This window comes from Drosophila tropicalis, unplaced genomic scaffold (assembly GCF_018151085.1).
Source record: "Drosophila tropicalis isolate 14030-0801.00 unplaced genomic scaffold, ASM1815108v1 contig_443, whole genome shotgun sequence".
NCBI lineage: Eukaryota > Metazoa > Arthropoda > Insecta > Diptera > Drosophilidae > Drosophila > Drosophila tropicalis.
Window position 1 is genome coordinate 5420529 of NW_027172907.1, and position 22562 is coordinate 5443090.

Consider the following 22562-nt stretch of genomic DNA (forward strand, 5'->3'; position numbering starts at 1 on the left):
CAACAGCAGCCGTTTAATGACAAACACGTGGAGCAGTCACCTGGTTGGAGGATTCAGGTATGGTTTGAGTTCAGTTTGGTTCAGATCGGTTCTGTTTGGTTGGTCGCTGTCTGCTGTGACATGTTTGTGTTTTAATTACAATAAAGTCCATGTCAGGCCATGCCCATGCTTCTTCTCTTTCTCTCTTTCCATGTGTGTCCTTTTAAAGCCTTAACGCATTTCGTTTCGGCGTCATTAAGCTTAAATTAAATATTTCCACACGAATGCCAAGTCTGGTGGAGAGTTTGCAGCTCAAGACCCAAATAAATTGTGAATGTCGCTCAGTCATCATTAAGGCCGCGCCAGGACAAACAAGTGCAAACACACACACACACACACATGTCAGCGACAGCCAGCAACACAGAAGGAGCAGGACAACAGCCAGGACATTATATGGCATACATTGCAACTGTCAGTCACAGAAAAGAGAGCGGCCATTTCTTTTTTTACCCCTTACTTCTCCCCTAGTTACTCCAAAAAGAGGCAACGGCGGCAAGTTTGTTGACGCAACACTCGAACCAACACACACACACAAGAAGAACTGACTGACCCAGACAGTCCTTGGTCTGGGATATCTATACATACATACATATATGGTAACCGAAACTCGAAACATCGAGTTGACAGCCAAATATTTTATGCCAGGCAGGCGTTGAAACAAAGGACTCACATAGCCATCATCATGATCATCATCTTCATCCATGGCCATGGCCATTCCTGATGAATTGTCCTTTATTTATTTATTTGCTTCTGGGTTTCTCCATCCACCCCCAAACAACTAAAAGTGTTCCCCTCCTCTTAACCCAAATAAAAAAAAGAAAAAACCAAACTCAGCCGTTAAATGATATGTAAATAAAGCCCAAAATAATGAACGCCTTATGGACCTTAGTTAAATTGTGCAAAAAACTACAATCCCCCCTTCCTCCCCACAAATTTTCACCCACTAACTGAAATATTTAAATTAAAAAGTTTACTATAATGGAATAGAAAGGAATTTCAATGGACCCACTTACCAATCGTTGCCCGTTTTGCTAACATTCTGGCGTTTCCTTCCAATTTGATGGGCCTTTGGTTCGGCCACCATGTTCACATCTGCAACAAAAAAAAAAAAAAAGAGATGGAGATAGAGAGAGGGAATGAGAGATAAATAAGGCAATCTGCCAAAAAAAAAAACAACAAATAATATGCTAAACAAAAGCCCATTTTCTAGCTTTTGAAGTCCATTCCGGTCCACTCTCTAAGTAATATCTCATAGAGGGGATCAACAAAAAACCCAAAACAAAAGACAATAACCAGAAGTTGTTCCATATAGTCTTTCTTTTTTTTTGGTTTATCACTTGATTATTTTGATAATTTTTTGTGTGTATTGTTGTTGCTGTTGTCTTTTCATTATGCAAATGACTCTTAAGTGATTAAAAAAGTAGGGGAAAAAATATGAAAACAATTTAAAGTCATTGCAGGGAGTTGCCTATTGTTTTATCCTACTATTTGTATTTGAATTTTGCATTTCTTTTTTTTTTTTTTTTTGTTTAATTCAATCTGGTCAATCATTAATCTTAATAAAACTGCACTGTGTAACATGCAAACCATAAAGATATGAAGAAGATTTTTGTTTTCATTTTTCAATGAAAAGGGTGCGACAGAGGCCTTTCACATCCACTCCTCTTCCCTTTCCCTGTCCGTTAGATAGGATGATGCCAATGCCCAAGCTCGTTCATCATAATTCATGACAAACTTTGAAGTGGGACATGGCTGAGCTGGCGCTTTACCCCTGACTCTGTCCCTGCTCCTGCTCCTGCCGCTAGCCAAACGCGCGCGCCCAAAAGACAAACCACTCACGCAGAGTGATGACTGGGTGAAGGGGATTTTGGGTGGTAGGGAAATGGGAATGAAATGTTGGGGCGTTGTTGCTATAACTACAAATTGGTGAGCAGTAGCAGCAGCAGCAGCAGCAGAAGGAAAAGCCCATGTTCCTTGGGTGTGAGAAGTTCGCTTTTTAGCCGTCTGCTATATTTTTTGTTCGTGTTTTCTTTTCATTCTTTTCTTTTCTTTTTTCTTGCTTTTTCTCGGTCTGTCTGTCTGCCTGACTTTACGGCTGGCAGGCTATAATTAAGATTAAGGATAAAAGCGTAAGAAGGATTTCCACAAGTTTCCGCATTTTACTTTACCAATTCCAGCAAACCCAAACCCAATTCTAGTCTCAGTCCCTTATGGCCCAATTCCTTTAGTCCAGCTAAAATCGGTTTAACTGCGCTGCTGCTGCGCTGCCACTGCGCTTAAAAGTCAATGGCGCGTAGCAATGAAATATTACAACAGTCCACTCGACTCTCAAAATGTTGTTCCTTTTGTTATTGCTCTTTGTACATTTCACTGCTGCCATTGCTTTCCTTACTTTCCCTTCCGTCTGGCTTTGTTTCTAATCAACGGAATTAGCATTCTCTATTTGCATAAGCAGCAGCAGCAGCATCAGCATAAGTAAAATGCAAGAAAAAATACTTTTCTTTTTTTATGAGGCCAAAGTATATGGAGCGAGCATATGGCATCATCTTCATCATCGTCATCTTTAACATCGTTTTTTATCATCATTATGATCAACGGATGGGATGACACAGCTCGCTAAGTGCATTAAGTTGTTCTTCACACGACGATGACGACTGCAACGACTGAGACTGCGACTGCGACACATTGCCATTGCCATTGCCAAGGAATGAATGGCTGTCACTCTGACGTTCAGTTGAAATTGCAGCTGCAACTGGCGTTGAAAATTTCATTAGCCGTTTAAATGAAATCGGCAAACACAGTCGACACTGTCTGTCAGGTAGAGGTAACTCCATACAGGCCCGCCAGAAAGACAGCACTCCAACACACTCACTCTTACACACACACAACATTGAAATTTCATTAAAAGTATCGCGCCAAGATTTATGTCGGCCGCACTTAAAGTTGCGGCCCCCCCCTCACCGGTATCGCCTTTGGCAACAACTTCCGTTGCACAAAAATACTCAGACAACATTTTCTTCTGTTCAGTTAAGTTGCAGGGTGCCATAAGATATGGCCATTACACATGCCAGGGTCGGGGTCGGTTTTCATTTACTACAATTCCTTACAACAAGAACAACAACAACATACTCAACCATTTCCACCAACACCAACACCCACAACCCATTCTATATTTTACGTTTGTTCGATTTTAGTGCAACACTTCCTGCTGCTGGCGGCCATTAACCTAACCTGACGACGAGTATAAGGTTCCTTTAGGACACAAAGGACATGCAACTGCCAAGGGTTAAGGTCTGCTATATCTATGCATACATAAGAAAAGTACAAAACAAAAACCCCAAGAAATTACGCTCAACACTTAAATAAAATGCTAATACTTTAAAGAGCTTTCAACTTACGTAAGTTTCCTAGTAAGAGAAACTAACTTAATATAGTAGATGCTTGATTGCTTTAAACTTTTCAAGGTTTAACTAACTAATTTACCTTCGTTGCAACTAATTAAATGTGTTACAAGGTAACACCAATTAAAAAGAAACGACATAATATTCAATTTGCTCATATTTCAGATAATTGCCAATTTTCCAGCCGGCGTTTGAATAGTTTATAATAGTTAATTTGAGATTTTAGTTAGTTATGAGCTCTTTAAAGATTTTTACTTGATTAAAATCACTTTAGTATAAGATCAACTGCAACAACTTTGGATATTTACACACCTAGAAATATATTAAGTAGCTTAAGTTTTTTGTTTCGTCGTGGTATTCGTCGTTTTGATAAATTGATCCATAAAAAAAATGAAAAACTTGGTCTTATTTGTAGTTCAATGCATTGCTTTTGTTTGTCTTGTTTAGAACACTCACCTAGCGTTTGGCTGAGAACCGTTTTACCATCCTCGCCATGGCAGGCATTACGCGCATCGAACGGATTGGTAAACTGGACAAAGGCATAGCCCTTATGCATGGAAATGCCTGGAAAATAGAATAAGAAAAGGAAAGATAATGTGGTTGTGGGATTTTGTTTGTTAGAGAGAAAGAGAAGGGGAGTGGGAGAGAGAGATAAAAGCGAATCTTACCTGCCAGACGACCATAGATCTGAAACATGCGCTCCACATCCGTTTTGGAGCATTGAAACGTATTCAGATTGCCCACAAAGATGCGCGAGTTAACCGCCTGCGGATCCTGCGAATTCGTCTGGTTGGACAGTTTTGACAGCTTCATTGTGCCAGCCGTTGGCAATGACGAGGTTCCACCTGGTCCCAGAGACACGGGCAATGGCACGGGCACCGGCGCAGTCGCGGCGCACGTGTGTCCAAAGTACAAGAAAGCAATTCTGGCGACTCTTGGCACAATCCACGAGAGAGTTCAGCTTCTTTTTGTGGTTCTTGTTGATTGTTTGCTGTCGCTTTTGATTCCTATTGTCGTTGTCGCTGCTTTTTGGTTGTTGTACGTTGCTGCGGTTTAGACTGGGCTTTGTTTACGGCTTTGGGTGCGTCACTGCAGCTTATTGCATTTTGGTCTCCGGTCTCAGGTTTGTTTCCTTTTCTTTACTTTTTTTTTTTTTTTTTAGATGCCACGCGCTCTTTTTTCGTCCGCCTGTTTTTTGTGGGTGTGTGCTTTGTTTTGTTTAACGAATCCAAATCTGTGAGCGGCCGCAGATTGTCAGGATGTTGTTGCCTTTAAATCTGTAAAATAAGAACAACAACAATACCAATGTTATACATATACAGGGGATAAAAACACAAACTCACACACACACACACACACACACACAGTAATAAATGTGTGCAGCCAGAATAAATAAAATTGACAATGATTTTTGCTTTGCATGTTGGTTTTTGGCATTTTGTTTGTTTGTTTTGTTGGTTTGGTTTGGTCTGGTTGCCCGTTTTTTTTGGCCAGCTTCTGTTTTTCGGCTTAAATATCAATGGGTATCGAGAGCAGACCAAAAAGTGATATTGAGTCGTCGTATCGTTGGCATTTGTCCGTTCTGTCCTGCGTATACGTAATATTTTTTGTTTATTTCTGTGAATTTTAATCTTTATCACCAGGCAATTAAAATGCAAAAATTCCCTTTTAATTGAAAGGCATTTTCCAAGAGGGGGAAATGGTTTATCCCGCCACTGTTTTGATTTTTCATTGGCATGGAATAACTGAAAAATACTGCTCATTAAAGAGTTGAATAAGGGAAAACGACTTGGTCCAATCGGAAGTTAATTCAAGGCTTTATAGTCTGCCTTTTGCCATTTGCTTTAACTTGGCTTTAACTTGACTTTGCCTTGTATTGCTATTTTTTTTTTTTTTTTTGTTTTGTGCGTGTTATTAAATTAAACAATTTTTAAATGGGTCTAGGAAATGTTCAAGAAGCCATATTAACACCCCAGCATAACAGATATCAGAACTCTGTTTGAGAAGGAGCAAAAAGAAAAAAACAAGAGAACTTTGTTCTCGTTCGTGTAAAAGTGAAAAATTAAGCGTTTTTATTGCGCTTTCGATGGCAAGAGTGGTGCACCAGTGGGCACCATCCTGCCAGTATCCTGCCACACATCCTCTCACTTGGCAACATGTGTGTTCAATGTGAGTGGATGTGTGTGTGTGTGTGTGTGTGTGTGTGTGTGTGTGTGTGTGTGTGTGTGTGTGTGTGAGTGCTTTGCATGGCTCTTTGTTGTATGTGGCATTAAAATGTACAAAGACGCGCATGAAATAAAAATAAAACATGCAGCAATAAAAATAAAATACTCTTGTACTAGCAAATTGTTAATGTGATTTTTATGCAACATGGGGCGAACTTCTTCATTCTCCATTTTCCATTCTTTGCCACCTTCACACACTTCCCTTCACTTTAGTTATTTATTGCATATTTATGGGCGACAGCAGTTGGCGTTAATTGGGAAAGACTTTTGCCTTTGCCTGTTGGCAACAGGACGTTGTCTTTGCTTTTACCATTGCCTTTGCCTTTGCCTCTGCCTCTGATTCTTGGCTTGAGGCTGATTAAAGTCAACGTCATCGATCTGGCCAGGCCATCAGTTTTATTAAAAGTGTTTGCATTGTTTCGAATAAATCAAACAGGATATACTCAGACAGACAGCGAGAATAAGAGAGAAAGACACAAAGATAGAGATAGAGAGAGAGAGAGAGAGTGAAACAGATAGATAGATAGATAGATAGACAAAAAAAACAAGGCGGGGGGAACGAGAAGATATTCATGGCTTTGCATTGTGCGCCAGTTATGAGTGAAAAGTCTCTCTTTATTTATTATAATAGCATTCCTGCCTCCACTGCGATTCTTCTGCCTTTGGTTGCTGCTGCTGTCCCCTGATGTATTCAGTCATTCACCCATTCAGCCCATTCACCCATTCAAGCATTCAGGCATTCATTCATTGAGTCAGTCAGTCATTCAACGCTTTCTATTTTGTTTTTTGTGTTTTTTTTTTGTTTTATTTCTTGTTTTGTCGTTTTGCCGCTCGTTCGCCGCATTGTCCTTGCAAATGAAGGAACATTGCTGCTGGCGGCTTTTGCATAACAGCTAGCAGCTTCCTTAACGGCTAACCACAATTTCACCGTTTCACTGTTATGCGGCCCCCTCGCCACCCTCTCCACTCTTTACCCATCAACCAACATTTTGCCACCATTGTTACATGACACAGTCTACAGACACACACACACACACACACACACACACACAGACACACATATAGCAAGAACAACATGAAACATCAACGAGCGACAGCGGAATCTATATTGAATAAACCGTTGAATATGCAACAATTTTTTTCTTTCGTATTTTCCATGGCCTACTTTTCAGCGCCTGACATTTTAATGATTTTTCTTACCAACAATAACAACCGACTTGCTAGGCAGGCGTTGACAAATTAAAGCCTTTATAGCAGCAGGTGGCTACCAAGCCCTTTCAGCTTTCTCTTCTTTCCCTCTAGTGCAGCAAGTTTCACCAAGTGGTTAGTTAACTCGTCTTAATTATAATTAACTATGAGAAGTTTTCTCTCTAGCTCTCTGTCCCTCTTGGAAGCCCAAGTTCAACCGCAAGAAATTGCTCAGGAAATTGCTGCAGTTCTTTGTATTATTGCCACCACACCTCTAGCCTCTCGATCCCTGTCTCAGCACCCTTGCCTTCGTCATGAATCTTGGGGGTGTTGTTTTAGGCCCAGAATAACGTCTTATACTTCCTTTAGATGGCTGCACTTTTTTCCAGACGCCTGAGTGCAAAAGTAAATTAAGTCGCTTAACTCTCAAGTAAGCAGCAAGTAAAAGTCGTCGAAAAGCCAACCCTGCGCCCCAAAACTTCACATGTGGCCCCTTAGACGTCTATCCACTGAACTCTGTAATTGAGTGCGGAAAATAAGGAATTGTGTGTGTTTTCACTGGCAACACTTTAAAAACCGAGCTATTGATACTCTTGGATTTTAAAGAAACTACATGATTAAGACACCAAACAGTTTTCTTTCCATCTTAACTACAAAAATAAAACTTATTTCTATTTGGTTAAAAGACATTTTCCTACAAAAAAACCAAAATGGTTTCTGTTTTCATTTCACCAGTCTTCGTCTTCTCCAATACGAAACTCAGAACATTGAAATGCTAAATCGAGAGCATATTGTTTCCAAAAAGTACTCAAGCATGGTTGAAGTAGCATCTAAAGGACTTTTAAACATTTTGTTATTTACTGATCAGTATCAAATTCAAACAATAATTGAAAAAGCTTCTTTTAAATGGAAAAAGACTTTACCTTTTCATAACTCTAAATAAAGATTTTTGAAAAATGATTAGAGTATAGAAAGTTGCGTAACAAACAGATGATGATGATGATAATGATGATGTGGGGTTGCATTTGAATGGTCAGTCTGATGGCAACTGGCAAACTTCTTCATATAGTCATCACTTCTCACCGTGATGAGAGTTTAATTACTTTGCTGGAGTTGCTGCTGCTGCTGCAGGGTGATGCCTTAATACGCTGCATTGTCTACGGCTTAAAGTCAACGACTTTGTGGACTATTTCCCGGTTAATTTTGTTTTTATTTTTTTTCGTGTTTTTTGTTAAAGGAATTTTATTGGGACACACACACACACACATACAGACCATGAGTTGTATTAAATAATGCAAGAAGCCATTAAGCTGGTTGAGAAGAGTTGTTGAAAAGCCAACATCGTGGCAGAACAGTCTGTTGCCCAGGATTATCAGCCAAAACGATCAAATGTCAAAGGACACATTTCGACAGGATGCCTGTTGCTATTTACTGCCTACGCAGATGCAGATACAGATACGGCTACAAGCGATACATATCAATTTTTTTTTTGTGCTTTCTTCCTCGTTTCTACCTATTAAATTGGACAACAGGAAAAGGTATATATGTACACACAAACATATGTACATTGTAGAGCATGGAAAGTGTATTGTATATCCTCTATTGGTATTTTTCTTGGAATTCGTTCTTTAACACTTTAGTTAAAACATTATTTATTAAGCTGTATTTCTTTTTTTTAATAGAAATTTGTCGACAAATTGTAAAAGTTTAGAAAGTCTTTGCACTGGGTAAGTTTTAGTCGTTATCTCATTTCCCCAAATACGCAATTTTTGTTTATCTATTTATTTTCATACATATGTTTAGAGATGGCAGACAACTTTTCATTTCAAATTGCTTGGCGGCAATGTGCGGGGTCCTTACAGAAAAAAAGAAATGAATAGACATCGAGGGCCATTCAAAAAGCCAAAAAGTCAACAAAGCGAGTAAATGGTGTGGTAAGGAGTGTGAAGGCATGATGGACATGAAGGAACGAAACCATGCCACATAGAACGACAAATAACCCCAATTGAATGGGCCCCATGCATAGTCGGGGTCGGGAATGGATAAGGGTGGTGGAATGATGATGATGATGATGATAGCAATGTCAATGGATGTGTGTGTGTGTGTGTGTGTGTGTGTATTGACAAGCCAGCAAACAACTTTATTCATAAGCAGTCATACAGGGAGCAGAAGCAAACGTGACCCCAGCAAAAACCAAACACAAACCGATGGAAGCTGAGGCAGAATCCTCTTTTCTGGAATGCATATACACATACATATGTATATACATATATTTATATATATAAATATATGTGTGTGTGTGAGTGTGTGTGTGTTTTGGACCTGCATCCAGAGATGACTTCACGTCTGCCAGCGATAACTCAGTCGAGTTTATAGAAGAATCGAGCCACAGTCAGCCCAGTCGACGCCCGAACGTATGCTACATAGTTTTAAATTCCGCCGGAATGGAACCGAGGAACACGGAACGTTGTCGATAAACTCGAAACGTGCTAGAATACGCCATTGTTGTTGCCATTTGTTGTTGTTTGTTGTTAATTTATTGTAATGCGCAAAACAATTTGCAAATAAAAACCAGAGGGCCGGGGCTAACTTCGACCGCGTCAAAGTTTGTATACCCTTGCAACTTTTTTGGTAACTCTTTCATTACCTATTAGCCATTAATGTGGAAGAACGTTTTATCTAAAAAAGCTTATGTTTGCGAAAGAAAGGCCTACAATCATAGGAAATAACGAAGATATTGATCAAAGTCACTGTTTTCCACCGATCGTTCCTATGGGAGCTATATGATATAGTCACCCGATCTTTATCAAATTCGGCACAGTCATTAACATATATATTAAATAAAGAAATGTTTAATTTAAAAGCAATCGCGTTAAAAGTAACGAAGTTATTTACAAAAGTCACTGTTTTCGACCAATCGTTCCTATGGGAGCTATATGATATAGTCACCCGATCTTGATTAAATTTGGCATAGTCGCTTATAGGCGTAGTAAACTCTCTAATATTAAGTTTCACGACAATAGCTCAGAAAATAACGAAGGTATTGAGAAAGTCACTGTTCGTGACTTTGCCGTTTGTATGGAAGCTATATGATATAGTCACCCGATCTTGATCAAATTTGGCATAGTCGCTTATAGGCGTAGTAAACTCTCTAATATTAAGTTTCACGACAATAGCTCAGAAAATAACGAAGTTATTGAGAAAGTCACTGTTCGTGACTTGGCCGTTTGTATGGGAGCTATATGATATAGTGGTCCGATTCGGCTGAATCCGAGATATACAACGCCTGCAGTATATACAAGCCTACGTGCAAAATTTCAGCTCTGTAGCTCTTACGGTCTAGGAGGAGTTTGCGTTGATCCAGACGGACGGACGGACGGACGGACGGACGGACGGACATGGCTAGTTGAACTCGTCTCGTCGTGCTGATCAAGAATATATATACTTTGTATGGTCGGAGATGCTTCGTTCTATGCGTTGCACACTTCTGACCAAAATTAATATACCCTTTTTGCAAGGGTATAAAAAAATATACTCACACACACACGCAGAAAGAAACATTTATATATACAATCTATTAAATATATGCATTTATATATATTTACAAGCGTATTAAGTGCCAACTATTTGCATAAATAACAAGAAATTAATAACAAACACACGGCGCCATGGCAGCAGCCGCACAAAAGTTAATAATTGCTGCATGTCAACAGGCTGAAAAGGACGAATGAAATACATACACACACACACACACTGACTCTTCACTCACACATCTATACGGCGAATGCCTCTGACATGTGGGTATATAAATGAAAAATATGCAGTGAATGGAAACAAAAAATATACAAAGCGAAAAAAAGAAGGGGGCAAAAAACCGAGAGCGAGCCAAATTCAAATGGAGTGGAGGAAAACTGCAGGCTGAAGCAAACTGAAATGGCATTTTATCACTTGACAATAAATGCATTTTATTGTGTTGCTCATTAAATAAATTAAATTAACAAAAAGAAACAACAACAAGAACCAACCAAATGAAACAGAGAGAACCGAAATCGGATAATGAGAATGCGGAAAAGTATTAAATGACGCCAAGTACCGCGAATCGATTGACTTTAAAAATTATTCATTTTGTTATGGAATTTTTGTTGTTTTTTTTTTTTTTTGTGGCAGTCAAAAGTGTCTTTCGTAATATGAGTAAGGGGAGGAAAACATTAACCATCATTTGGGGCAATATCTTTGAACTGCTCTGTGATATATAAGTATTTAAGGCACTTTATGTACAATTGTCTATATAAATTGTCCATGTAAATCTATTTAAATTGCTAACATTGCCTTTGACTTTGCTCTATTTCAATTTCAATTTGCAAAAAATTAGATGGATAGAAAAAATCAATAATATTCGCCTGATATTAGTGAATTTTTTACACTATCCTAAGGACTTTTTGGAATTCACTCTGTAAAATAGATGAATCTTTTATAGAGTATTTTGAATTCAGCTATTTTTTGGATTGTACAAATAAATGTCAACGTATTTTGAATTTTCTAGCTTGAAAATGTATAAAATTTTAAAAAAGTATTCGAAAATCTCGAGCGCTGCTCACAATAATTATAAATAAAGTCAGAGTTAGCAAAGATTGGTAATAGTATTTAAATTAGTTTAAATTTATTTAATTGTTAACCTATTTATTTGTAAATAATTATTAAGTTAACTTGCTTGAGATTGCATAAATAGATTTTGTAAATCATTGTCAGTGTATGTGTTTGTATGTATACATACATGATGTTTTTATATGTGTATATCATTATCATTTTGTAAAAATTAATGGATTCTCCAATTGTCTTTTTTTTCTCACTTAACTCTCTCTCTCTCTCTTTCTCCGTTTCTTTTTTGTGTGTGTGTGTGTCTCTTTTGCCCTTTGCCTCATTGTCTGTGTTATGACTTTCTCATTCTCTCTTTGTTTACTTGACTGTTAAAGTGTTAAATTTATTGTTGGTCGGCAAATGTTATTGTAGCTTTTGCTTTATCCTTTGCTGTTGTTGCACTTGCAGTCATGTGGCATATATTTGTTGTTGTTGTTTTTCCTTTTTTTTTTGGGGTCGGCATCGGTTCAGACTGCGGTTCTTTAGAGCGCATTCATTCATTATAGTCCGTTACTGTGTGTGCCTCTATATGTGTGTGTGTGTGTGTGTGTGTGGCACGTCTGGTGTGGCAATAAAAATGGTTTGCATATTTTTCAGTTTGTTATGCATTTCTCTGCCACTTTTGTTGCAACAACAATTATGAATAACTCTCTGCACATAATGGCCCAAGCTGCGGCTGTTGTGGCCATATTGGCAGATCGGCGAAATGTTATATATGTACAGACATATATAAATATATCTACACACATACACATTTGTGTGTGTGTGTATATGTGTGTATATTGTGTGGGCGGTTAGCAAGGGCTTTGGTTATGGGCATCATATCAGCATATATTTCACTTCGCCAATTACGAGGAACACTGCCATCCTCCGACTCTGGCCATGGCTCACGCTCCTGCCCCCAATTTCAACTCGCCGACAGTAATCAAATAATTGTTGCATTTTCTGTCATATATTCCATATACATATTTCGCTCTTCTACTTTAATTATTTGCACAGTTCTCTTTCAATTTTTCTGGTATGTTGTTTTCCATACTTTTGTGTGCGTTTTTTTGGTTTGTTTTGCCTTTGCCCAGTTTTAATGGACATGTTGAAAATTTCAAGCAGAAATGTAGTGAGAAAAATGAATGTGATTTTATTGATGGGAAAGTCTACACATACATGTACATACATACATACATACTTCGTATATGTATATTTATATATGCAAAAAGCCAAACCAAACAAAATGTGACACCAGCATTTATTTTTCCGTTTTAATCAAAGCAAACATACTCACACGGCATTTGGATTTCTCATCAATCTGCATTTGCGTATGCGAAATGAAACAACCAACTAAAATGATTACAAAACCATTTAAGCCGACTTTCGGGTGCCCTATATTTAGATTCTGGATTGAAATCTACTACGTTGACCCAAAAATTGGGATTACCTACTTTAAAATGAATTCTGGCAATCTGTCACCGGGTTGCCACCTTATCCCAGCAAAACGATACAAAATTATCGATACGATATCAATTCCCTTGGACAAAGACCAATTCGTTTTAAGCATAAGTCCTTCTTCTAATTCATAATTTAAAACAATTCCTAGAATCTTGTTTACCTGATTGTCTGTGAGTAATCGTATCTACGATCGCCAGAAATTTGTCCGTACTTAATCTAAACACTTGTATTTTTTGTTTCAAAAGAAATGAAAAAACACATGTGAAATCACCTGTCGATATTTGATTTTATTGTTTCTCACGATTATGGCGAACTGCAGCAATCATATGTTCGAAACTTTGTTTTTGGAATAGCTACTTTCATGACTGGACATATATAAAAATGTATGTTAGTATATAACAGATTTATGTATACATACATATATTCCATACAACTTACATTAGCTTTGAGTAAAGGGCATCAAAAGGAAATAACATGGCAAATGGACATTATTATTTAATTTATTCCACTTGATCAGCTCTTCATTCGTGATTTAATTGTGGTAAATGTTTTTTCCTGTTATTTATTTTATTTCATTTGGGTTTTTTTTTTTCATTTCCTTTTTTTTTTTTTATATCCAATCTAAAGATTATTATTGAATTTCATATTTATATTGTTATGAACCAAAATTTGTGGCGCCCATTTAATTATCCAATTACAGGCAACAGTAGTAGCAAGAAATTAAGTTAATGTGAAAATATTTCAACATTTTCAAAAATATTTCGATTTGGGTTTGGGTTGTGGGTGGTCGTTGGTGGGTCGTTTAGGTCTGTGAATGTTTGTTGGCGGAAACAAGCACAAACATCAGTTGGGTTGGAGGATTTGTTCGGCTATCCGTTTCGACCAACTGCGGATGCCGATTTGGTTATGGTTTCGGTTACGTTTTACGGTTTGAGGTTTTGGGGGTTTAAGTTTGAGTTTGGTGACCAAAAACCGCCTATAGTGGTGCCGTTGTTGTTGCTGTTGTTACCGTTTGTCGTCTGATATGCTTTTTTTGCCAACACACGCATTTTTGTGGTCCATTAAAGCGGCCATACTACCTACCTACAAAACCACATACTATACATAGCTCCTCTATCCATATACATGGGCTCCTATAGCTATGACATTGTATTGTAACTAATTTTGTGGAAATTGGCTCACACAAGCAACACGCAGCGACAACAGCAACAAAAATAACAACAACAACAGGGAGGAAAATTCATGGAAAAGCGACGGTACAAATATAGAAAGAAAAATCTCTACAAAAAGACCAAAGCAAGGTCAAGTGACCGTACACACTGTGTTAGTTTTATAGAGACAGGTGGTCAAAAATCTAAGGAAAGTTTAATTTTGATTTTGTAATAATAATATATTAATGTAATTTAAATTTGTTAAAATAATATTAAATACAAAATACTTTGATGAAAAGTTGTTCTAGAGATTACACATTTTCCATTTTATAAACGTTTTTATCTTAAATGTGCCCCACTGTGGGGTCCAACGTTCAACGTCACCAGATGTCGATGACTCAGATTGACTGTTGCTCTTTCTCTGGCTCTCTCTCTCTCTCTCTCTCTCTCTCTCTGTGTGTGTGTGTGTGTGGTGGATCTCTTTCTCTCTCTTTCGACTTTGTGTGGGAGCGTGCGCGACATACTTTACATAGATACTTGGGGGGCTGATGTGCAACAGAGATAGCTACACTGCTCCAACTCGTAAATGAGCAGTTTTCTAGCTAGCAGTCTCATATATGAGCAATCTGTTAGTTAGCAGACTCCCAAATGATTTTAGTTTGCTTTGTATTTTAACAGAATCAGTTTTTTTTACAACGATCGCTGTGTTTGGAGGTATTCGATTTGTTGCTGTGTCGCTGTAGTGTATTTATATTATTTATTTTTTTTGTTATTGTTGTTTTCCGTATATACATATGTACATATGAAACAATCAAATTCCTCCCATATGCGGGTTAAAAATTCAACTATAAATCAGCAGTAATCAAGCAAAAGAACGTTAAACGAAACGAAACGACAAAAAAAAGAAGCAAAGGGCAAACCAAGAACTGCAAGAAAGTAAATGAAAGCAAAGAGGAATTTAAAAGATACTCTTATCGTACTGTATTCATACTTGTATATGTGTATTGGCAGCATCTGTGTGAGTGCGTGAGCAAATTGTTGTATAATCGCCAAAAACGCCAACGCCATAGTCACCGTCACCGCCACCGCTACCGCCACCGCATCGCGAGAAACTTGTTGAACGCAAAAATCGCCAACAAAAACAAAAAGAGCCAGACAGCTGCTCTCGCCCTCGCCCTACTACCAGCACCAGCGGCAACACAAGCACCACCACCACCACCCGTTCGTTAACTTTGTATAAATTAATAAATATAAAAAAAAAGAAGTAGAAAAAAAAAACTACCTAAAGAAGAAAGACTGAGTTCTGTTGCGACTACGTCATGCAGGCAATCAAGTGTGTTGTAGTTGGCGATGGCGCCGTGGGTAAGACCTGCCTTTTGATCAGCTATACAACAAATGCCTTTCCGGGCGAATATATACCCACGGTATTTGACAACTATTCGGCCAATGTGATGGTCGACGCTAAACCCATCAATTTGGGCCTATGGGATACTGCCGGACAAGAGGATTATGATCGTTTGCGTCCACTATCATATCCTCAGACGGATGTCTTTCTCATCTGTTTCTCGCTGGTCAATCCGGCCTCATTTGAGAATGTTCGTGCCAAATGGTTTCCGGAGGTGCGTCATCATTGCCCCAATGTGCCCATCATTCTGGTTGGCACTAAACTGGACTTGCGTGACGATAAGCAGACCATCGAGAAGCTAAAGGATAAGAAATTAACACCAATCACATATCCACAGGGTCTGGCCATGGCCAAGGAGATAGCAGCTGTCAAGTATCTGGAGTGTTCGGCATTGACCCAAAAGGGTCTCAAAACGGTATTCGATGAGGCAATCCGTTCTGTACTCTGTCCCGTTATGCGCGGTAATGTGTCTAAGAAATGTTCACTGCTGTAGGATCCCCTCCCACCGGCCCCAGAAACTGATGTGCAAAAAAAAAAAAAGGGGAGAAAGAGTAATAAAACAAAAAGAGAACAAAGAGCAGAATATTTTTGCAAAAAAAAAAAAAGAAACAAAAACAAAATAAATTCATATTTGTTCGCTTTGCTGCGTTACAGTTACAGTTATTATGAGTGTGAGTGTGTCGTCTGTTTGTTTGTTTGTATGTATGAGTGTGTGGGAGAATCAGTTTGCATGTATGTATGTATGTATGCGTGAAGACCGTGTGAGAGTTAGTAGTTTTTTTTTTTATATATATATATTGTCTGCTTTATATTAGGGGGTGAGGGAAAAGATTGGGAGGGGGCTACAAAAACATTGAACGCGTTTAGTTTGTCGAATTGCGGGTGCACAATAATACAGAAACATATGCGTATACACTGAGAGAAATGAGCAAACAGAATTTTGATTTAATTAATTTGACCCTCACAAACAAAGTGTGAATTTCTGCTAAAAAAAATTGTTTGTATATATGTAGTTTCCTTTTGTTATACCCTTGCAGAGGGTATTATAAAATTGGTCAGATGTTTGTAACGCACAGAAGGAGACGTTTCCGACCCCATAAAGTATATATATTCTTGATCAGCATGAGAAGCTAAGTCGATATAGCCATGTCCGTCTGTCCGTCTGTCCGTCTGTCCGTCTGTCCGTCTGTCCGTCTGTCCGTCTGTCCGTCTGTCCGTCGGTGCGTACGCGTTTTACTCAGCCATCTTAAGAGCTATCGGGATGAAATTTTTTTGGGAGCTTTTTTTTACCCGGGTGAGATAAAGTATGAAAATCTTTGGGATCGGACTACTATATCATATAGCTCTGGAACAAAAATTTTTGCAAAAATTGGAGTATCCCCATGAAATTTACCAATATAATAGAATTTGATATAAAATCTCAGATCCCAAAATTTGACCCTGATCGGATAAATAGAACACAAGTTACAGTCTATATAAATCGGTTCAATCGCTGCCGGCAGCTCTGCTTGCTGCCTACTACGTCATCATCAAATCAACAGAGCACATGCATACACACACAGACGCAACGCTACATAAACTGTATGTGTATGCGTGCGTTGCTTTGCTTAGGGAATGAGGGAAGAAGAAGAACAAATTGTACATAGTATGAAGAGTAAAATTGTTTTGTTTGTATATTAATGAATTGAGTTGCAGAAAAGAAATTTTGAACATGTGAAATTATTATTGTCAAGGACTGCAAGGGTATATAAACTTCGGCATAGCCGAATTTAACTTCTTTGATATTTTTTTATTCATATTTTTCCTCTTAAATTGTGGTCTGCAATAATTTGCTGCATTACTCACAGCCATACACAATAACCAAATTGGAGCGAAACATTACTAGTGACTCGTTCATGGCCCCTTGTGACTCAATAAGTTCAAAGACTATAACTTTCTTTCAGTGTATAGGTGTGTGTGTGTGTGTATGTGTGTGTTTCTATGTTCTAGCCAGTCAGGGTGTATGACAAATTCATTGAAATAAATAAAATTAATTGTAAATAAATCTAGACGATTTAAAAAAAAAAAAAAAGCAAAAACCTAAATAATATAACAAAAACAAAATTTAACTGCCGACTGCAAGCAACCAACCAACCAACAGCCAGCCACTCAGCTATGACTGGCGATAAGGAGCCAGCAGCTAGCTGACAACTAACTAACTTTATAAGGAAAAGGCCCCGCTTATCGATTTCAAATTCAAATCTAAAAAAAAAAAAAGAAAGCAACAACAAAAACTAACAATAAGCAAAATGGGGGGGGAAGGGTAAAAGAAAGAACAAAAAATATATTTAGAATAAGTTCCAAAATTTTGTTGTATAAAAATTTAAAAAAAAAAATCGAAAGAAAATTGTTTATTTGTTTGTGTTAGTTAACCTTGCATTTGCCCGGATGAGCGTAGATTTTTATAATTTATTTAATTGTATACTAAATGTTAATTTATATATACTTATACTTTATATATATATATATACATATATATATTTATATGTATATATATAAATTAATTAATACATAAATTTTGTAAACGACTTTTTTTTAATATCAAATAAAAACCTATTTATATTAACACACAACAAAAAACACTTTTAATGAAACAAAAACAAAAAGAAGCAATAAAAGAAAACAAATTACTCCAATGGAGGCACAAACGAAATACCGGAAGCCTCTATACACTTACTTATTTCCGATCTAAACCAAAAGAACTTAAGAAAACTATTACAGAAACTATTCATTTTTTATTACCAAGTCTTATATTGAGAACAGAAACTCCTACATAGATATTGTTCGTTCGACTGTCTGATTCCTAATACATCCGGCAAAGCACTCATGACTGATAAAACTTACAAACTAAAGCAATGAGTGAATAGTGAGTAGAAGGGGGAGGGGGACTAGTGTCCATTCATTCATACTTACATACATATGAACTCATCTCTCATCAAGCGACAAACAAAATTAAATGTACCCCTTTGCCCTGTAATCGTATGTATGTACATATGTACATACATATGTATGAAAAATTTGAATTATTTTGTGTGTGGCATTTTTGGCTTTTGCTCACACCCTCCCCTCGCTCCCTCCACCGACACATCACCTCAGATGACACATGGCCGAAAAGTGCACAATGAAGATTTATGGCGCTAATGAGAATTATGACAATGCTGAAAGCCTCCAATCGCCGCCGACAGTTGCAATACAATAACAACAACAACAACAACAACAATAGCAATAACATAAGCGTAATAATGCAGCAGCAACATTGCAACGAGGCCGATTGGGATTGAGTTTGGGGATTAATCTCGGGGTGAGTGGGTTCACGCCATTGGCATTGCATACTTTTAGGCTGGTCACGAAATTCATCTAGTATGGAGAAAACTTTAATCTTATCTCTCACACACATACGTATACATGTACATACGTATGTCCACAAGTATGTATGTGCAGTGAGATTGTATTATATTCTATTTCTGTCCGATAGTCCACAATTTGTCACAAATTTTGATAATTATTTCCGATTGCCGCCGGACAACGGCGGTTGGTTCGAGCGGAAGTTATGGATATAAAAAGTTGACTAAGCAATAAACACAAAATGTTGGGCAAATAAATTGATATATATCTAATGATTGATTGCCATATCGAGGAGATGATGGGCCTAACATAGGTAGCTCGTTAGTGGCCTGGGTCTGGCTCTGGGCTATATCTCTTCAGTGTGAATTTGACAAATAATTACGCAAAAAGGCGGCAACCTGCTGAGCCTTCCCTTCTACCCTCCCCCACTGTTTGTATAACACATATATAAACAGACCCCGGTTGTCGATTCAATGCCAGTGACATGTACGTGGCGGCAACTGATGGATGGATGTATGTATATACACCCTCTATTCCTCCGCCCTCTCTGTCTCACCGTCTCTCTTTCTCTCCCTCTCTCTCTCTCTCTCTCTCTGCACGTTTGCTTTGTAGACGCGACAAATCGCATAATTGACCCAAATTTCATAGAGAAATTGCAGACAAAATACATACACACAAGTGCGATGTTTAGTCCATTTAATTAGCATAAACATAAAATTGTTCATAAAATAAGAAATATTGTGCGTATGTATATGTATGTAGGTGTGTGCACTTACATATTTACAAATATACAACAAAAGTATAGTTACAGCAAGTACATGTACTTGTCACTGCTTCTGCTGGTGGTGCTGCTGCTCCTGATGATGATGATGGCGTTGAATGAGTTGGCGTTGACAGGCGCCGAATTTGTTACAAATATTTTTGTTGCTAATTTCATTTTCTATATTTTCTTTTTTTTGGTGCCACATGTTCTCTTGGAATTTGTGTAATTGTTAGATTCCCTAACAGAATGTGAAAATGAAGCTATAACATGCACAACAATTTCAACATTAAATTTATGAAGACATTGAACCGCTGGCCAATTGCAATTTACAGTGACACTCACATCATTAATTCCTAACGAGTGCATATTAAAATTTATTTATACAAAATTTACATGTTTTTTGCCACTTGGGTGGCAATTCAACATAAAATGTATTTCGCTTTTGCGTCAAACGATGTTTCAATCTTTCTTTCTTTGTCTTTCTTTCTTTTGAGAGTTTCTTCTCCAGTAAATCAAAAATATAGGTGTTATGTTTGTTCAATCAGATCTTTTCGTGAATACTATGAATGTGAAGAATCAAAAACTTTATGAAACTTCATGTGGGACATGTCATACACCAACAAGTCGAAAATAGTCATAGCATAGCTTAATTTTTGCATCATGTCTCGAAATGTTTTCAATTCTAGCCAATTATTTTAATAACCTTTTCTATATACATATATCAGATCTAGCTGATAACTGTCCGGTGGAAATCGAGAAGTTCTTAGCATACTTTTAGGAATATTCAAGTCAATAGAAACCTCAACTTACGGCTCTATACGGCTAAAAATATGTTTGTAATCAATATGCTTTAGTTTTTCCATGGAAAATGCAAAATAACGCTGGCCTATGCAAATTTTCTTCTTTTTTTTCCGCTGAATTCATTGACAACTGTCGTTTAATTATGCCCAAAATGGTAAACGGCAAATTTATGCAATGCGTGCGTAAAACTCAAAAGGCTCCCCTTGGTATTGGCAATAGGTTGTCCTGTTGCTGCTGTCCTGACATGTCCTGCAAATTGTATTGCAATTGGAATAAACGTACTAAACTGCACATTAGTCGTACGCACAATTTGACGACTTTCATTCGTTTAACAATTTGGCTAAATCAATTATACGCACGACGCACACACACACCCACACACACACACGAACTTTCACAATTTTTCAGCTTAATTGAGATTTCCAGGGAACACGCATTGCATGTTTTTGAGGGGTGGGTTGGGGGGTTATGGGGTAAATTTTCAGCAAAAGCTTTAGGAAAAAAAATTTAATACGAAAATTGCTGGGCCAAAAATGAAGTACACACAGATAGGAACAAACACACACACTCAGATATATAAATATATATATATATACAAATATAAATATATTTCCATACAATTCCTAGCATTTTCATAGCTGGCCACAAATTTCCTACAAAATGCCAATAAAATACGCTCCAACGAAAAATTCCATTTGAATATCAGCATGAAGAAGGCCAGAAGTGCGGCACGGCAATTTTTCTCCCCTATACCTCTCTATATCTTTCTCTCTCTCCATCATGGGGCTAAAAATATTTCACACTTCCGCCACCAGGCAGATGAGACCTGCGACTGAAGACCTCTCGCTCACCTGAGAACCCCTGAGCACAGAGTTTTTGGCGCTTCTCTGTCAGAGACGACGTCAACAGGATATGACAAGGTTGGCCATGGTCTGCTAACTTTTTTCTCTCGTTTCGGTTTTTTTTTTGTTTTCAGACTATGTCTATGTTGTGTTTCAACATATTTTGCAACGCGCACTATTCACACACATACCCACACACACACACACACAGACATATTTCCTGTCCTGCTGCTGCTGTTCGCCATGCAAAATTATGACATAAGCAGAAAGAATAACCAAAACAGGTTGGGAATAAAAAAAAAATGAGAAAGCCTAAACATACTTTTATATGAGGTTTGGGCAAAGGTCCTGCCCTATGTTTTTTCCGTGTCAACTTAGGAATATTTAGCTAAGCGTAAAGTTTAATCGAGTCCGTGCAAAGGTAAGTAATACTAATTTCATTAATATCGGATTCCATCTAAATGATTTTTACTGATGTCGAGAGATCCTCTTTGATATTGTTTAGAGCAAATCTGAGCAAACCTTGACTAGTATCCTGTGAAATTGAGTTAGGCTCTTTCTTATTTCCCCAGATGATTATCTTTAGTTTATCCTTCTCTTGCTTTATGCTAAACATTTAAGAAAAGGAAATCTTATGACTCTAATGACAGAGAAAGTATTACTAGTATAGAGGTATATAAACATATGTCTCTAAGAATACAACCATTATTCGAAAAGATATGGTAATTGATATGGACTGACTGCTATGTCCTGTGTCTTTTGGGGCATGGACACGGCAACAAGTTTTGAAGCGCAGCCAATATCCGTAGCAAGGACAACATGTCATCTTTTCGGCTTGTTATTGATAATCTTTGTCATGGCTTGGACGTGGCTATAGAGAGAATGCTGTTGCTGCTGCAGTGGGCAAAAAGGATAACAGAGGCAAGGACTATGTTGCGTGGCACATGGCATGAAAAGCCAGCCATCTAGCCAGCCAACATGCCAGCCTGGCCACAGGACTGGAGGAGTAATGAACTGAGGCAGCCAGACAGACGGACAGACAGACATACAGACAGAGTAGAAAGAGTCGCCTTGTTTGTCCAAACGATCGATGCGGCGACGAGCGACGAGTGTATTAAAAACAAAGTCACAATGATGCGTACCACATATGTATGTGTGTGTGTGTGTGTGTGTCGGTGTCCGCTGTGTGTGGGTGCATGTCCTGTGTATGCTTCCCACTCAACATTCTCAACGTTGTGGGATGCCAAAGTCAATGAACAGGGAACGGGACTGGGACCGGGAC

General features: G+C 38.0%; 2 protein-coding genes across 3 annotated transcripts in view; one reads left to right on the forward strand and one right to left on the reverse strand.

The window, feature by feature from the left end:
• LOC137574172 (probable basic-leucine zipper transcription factor Q) overlaps positions 1-22562 on the reverse strand; it is a 41007-nt gene that overhangs the window by 7942 nt on the left and 10503 nt on the right. For both annotated transcript variants that reach the window (XM_068286329.1, XM_068286328.1), the window contains 3 exons: positions 4109-4717; positions 3897-4004; positions 1053-1131 (listed from right to left, as the gene is read on the reverse strand). In XM_068286329.1, the coding sequence (XP_068142430.1) occupies positions 1053-1131; positions 3897-4004; positions 4109-4253 (332 nt within the window). In that variant the 5' untranslated portion in view covers positions 4254-4717. The remainder of the gene's footprint in view (positions 1-1052; positions 1132-3896; positions 4005-4108; positions 4718-22562) is intronic.
• Rac2 lies at positions 14766-16953 on the forward strand. Its single transcript, XM_068286360.1, has one exon. The coding sequence runs from the start codon at positions 15405-15407 to the stop codon at positions 15981-15983; it is 579 nt and encodes a 192-aa protein (XP_068142461.1). The 5' UTR covers positions 14766-15404; the 3' UTR covers positions 15984-16953.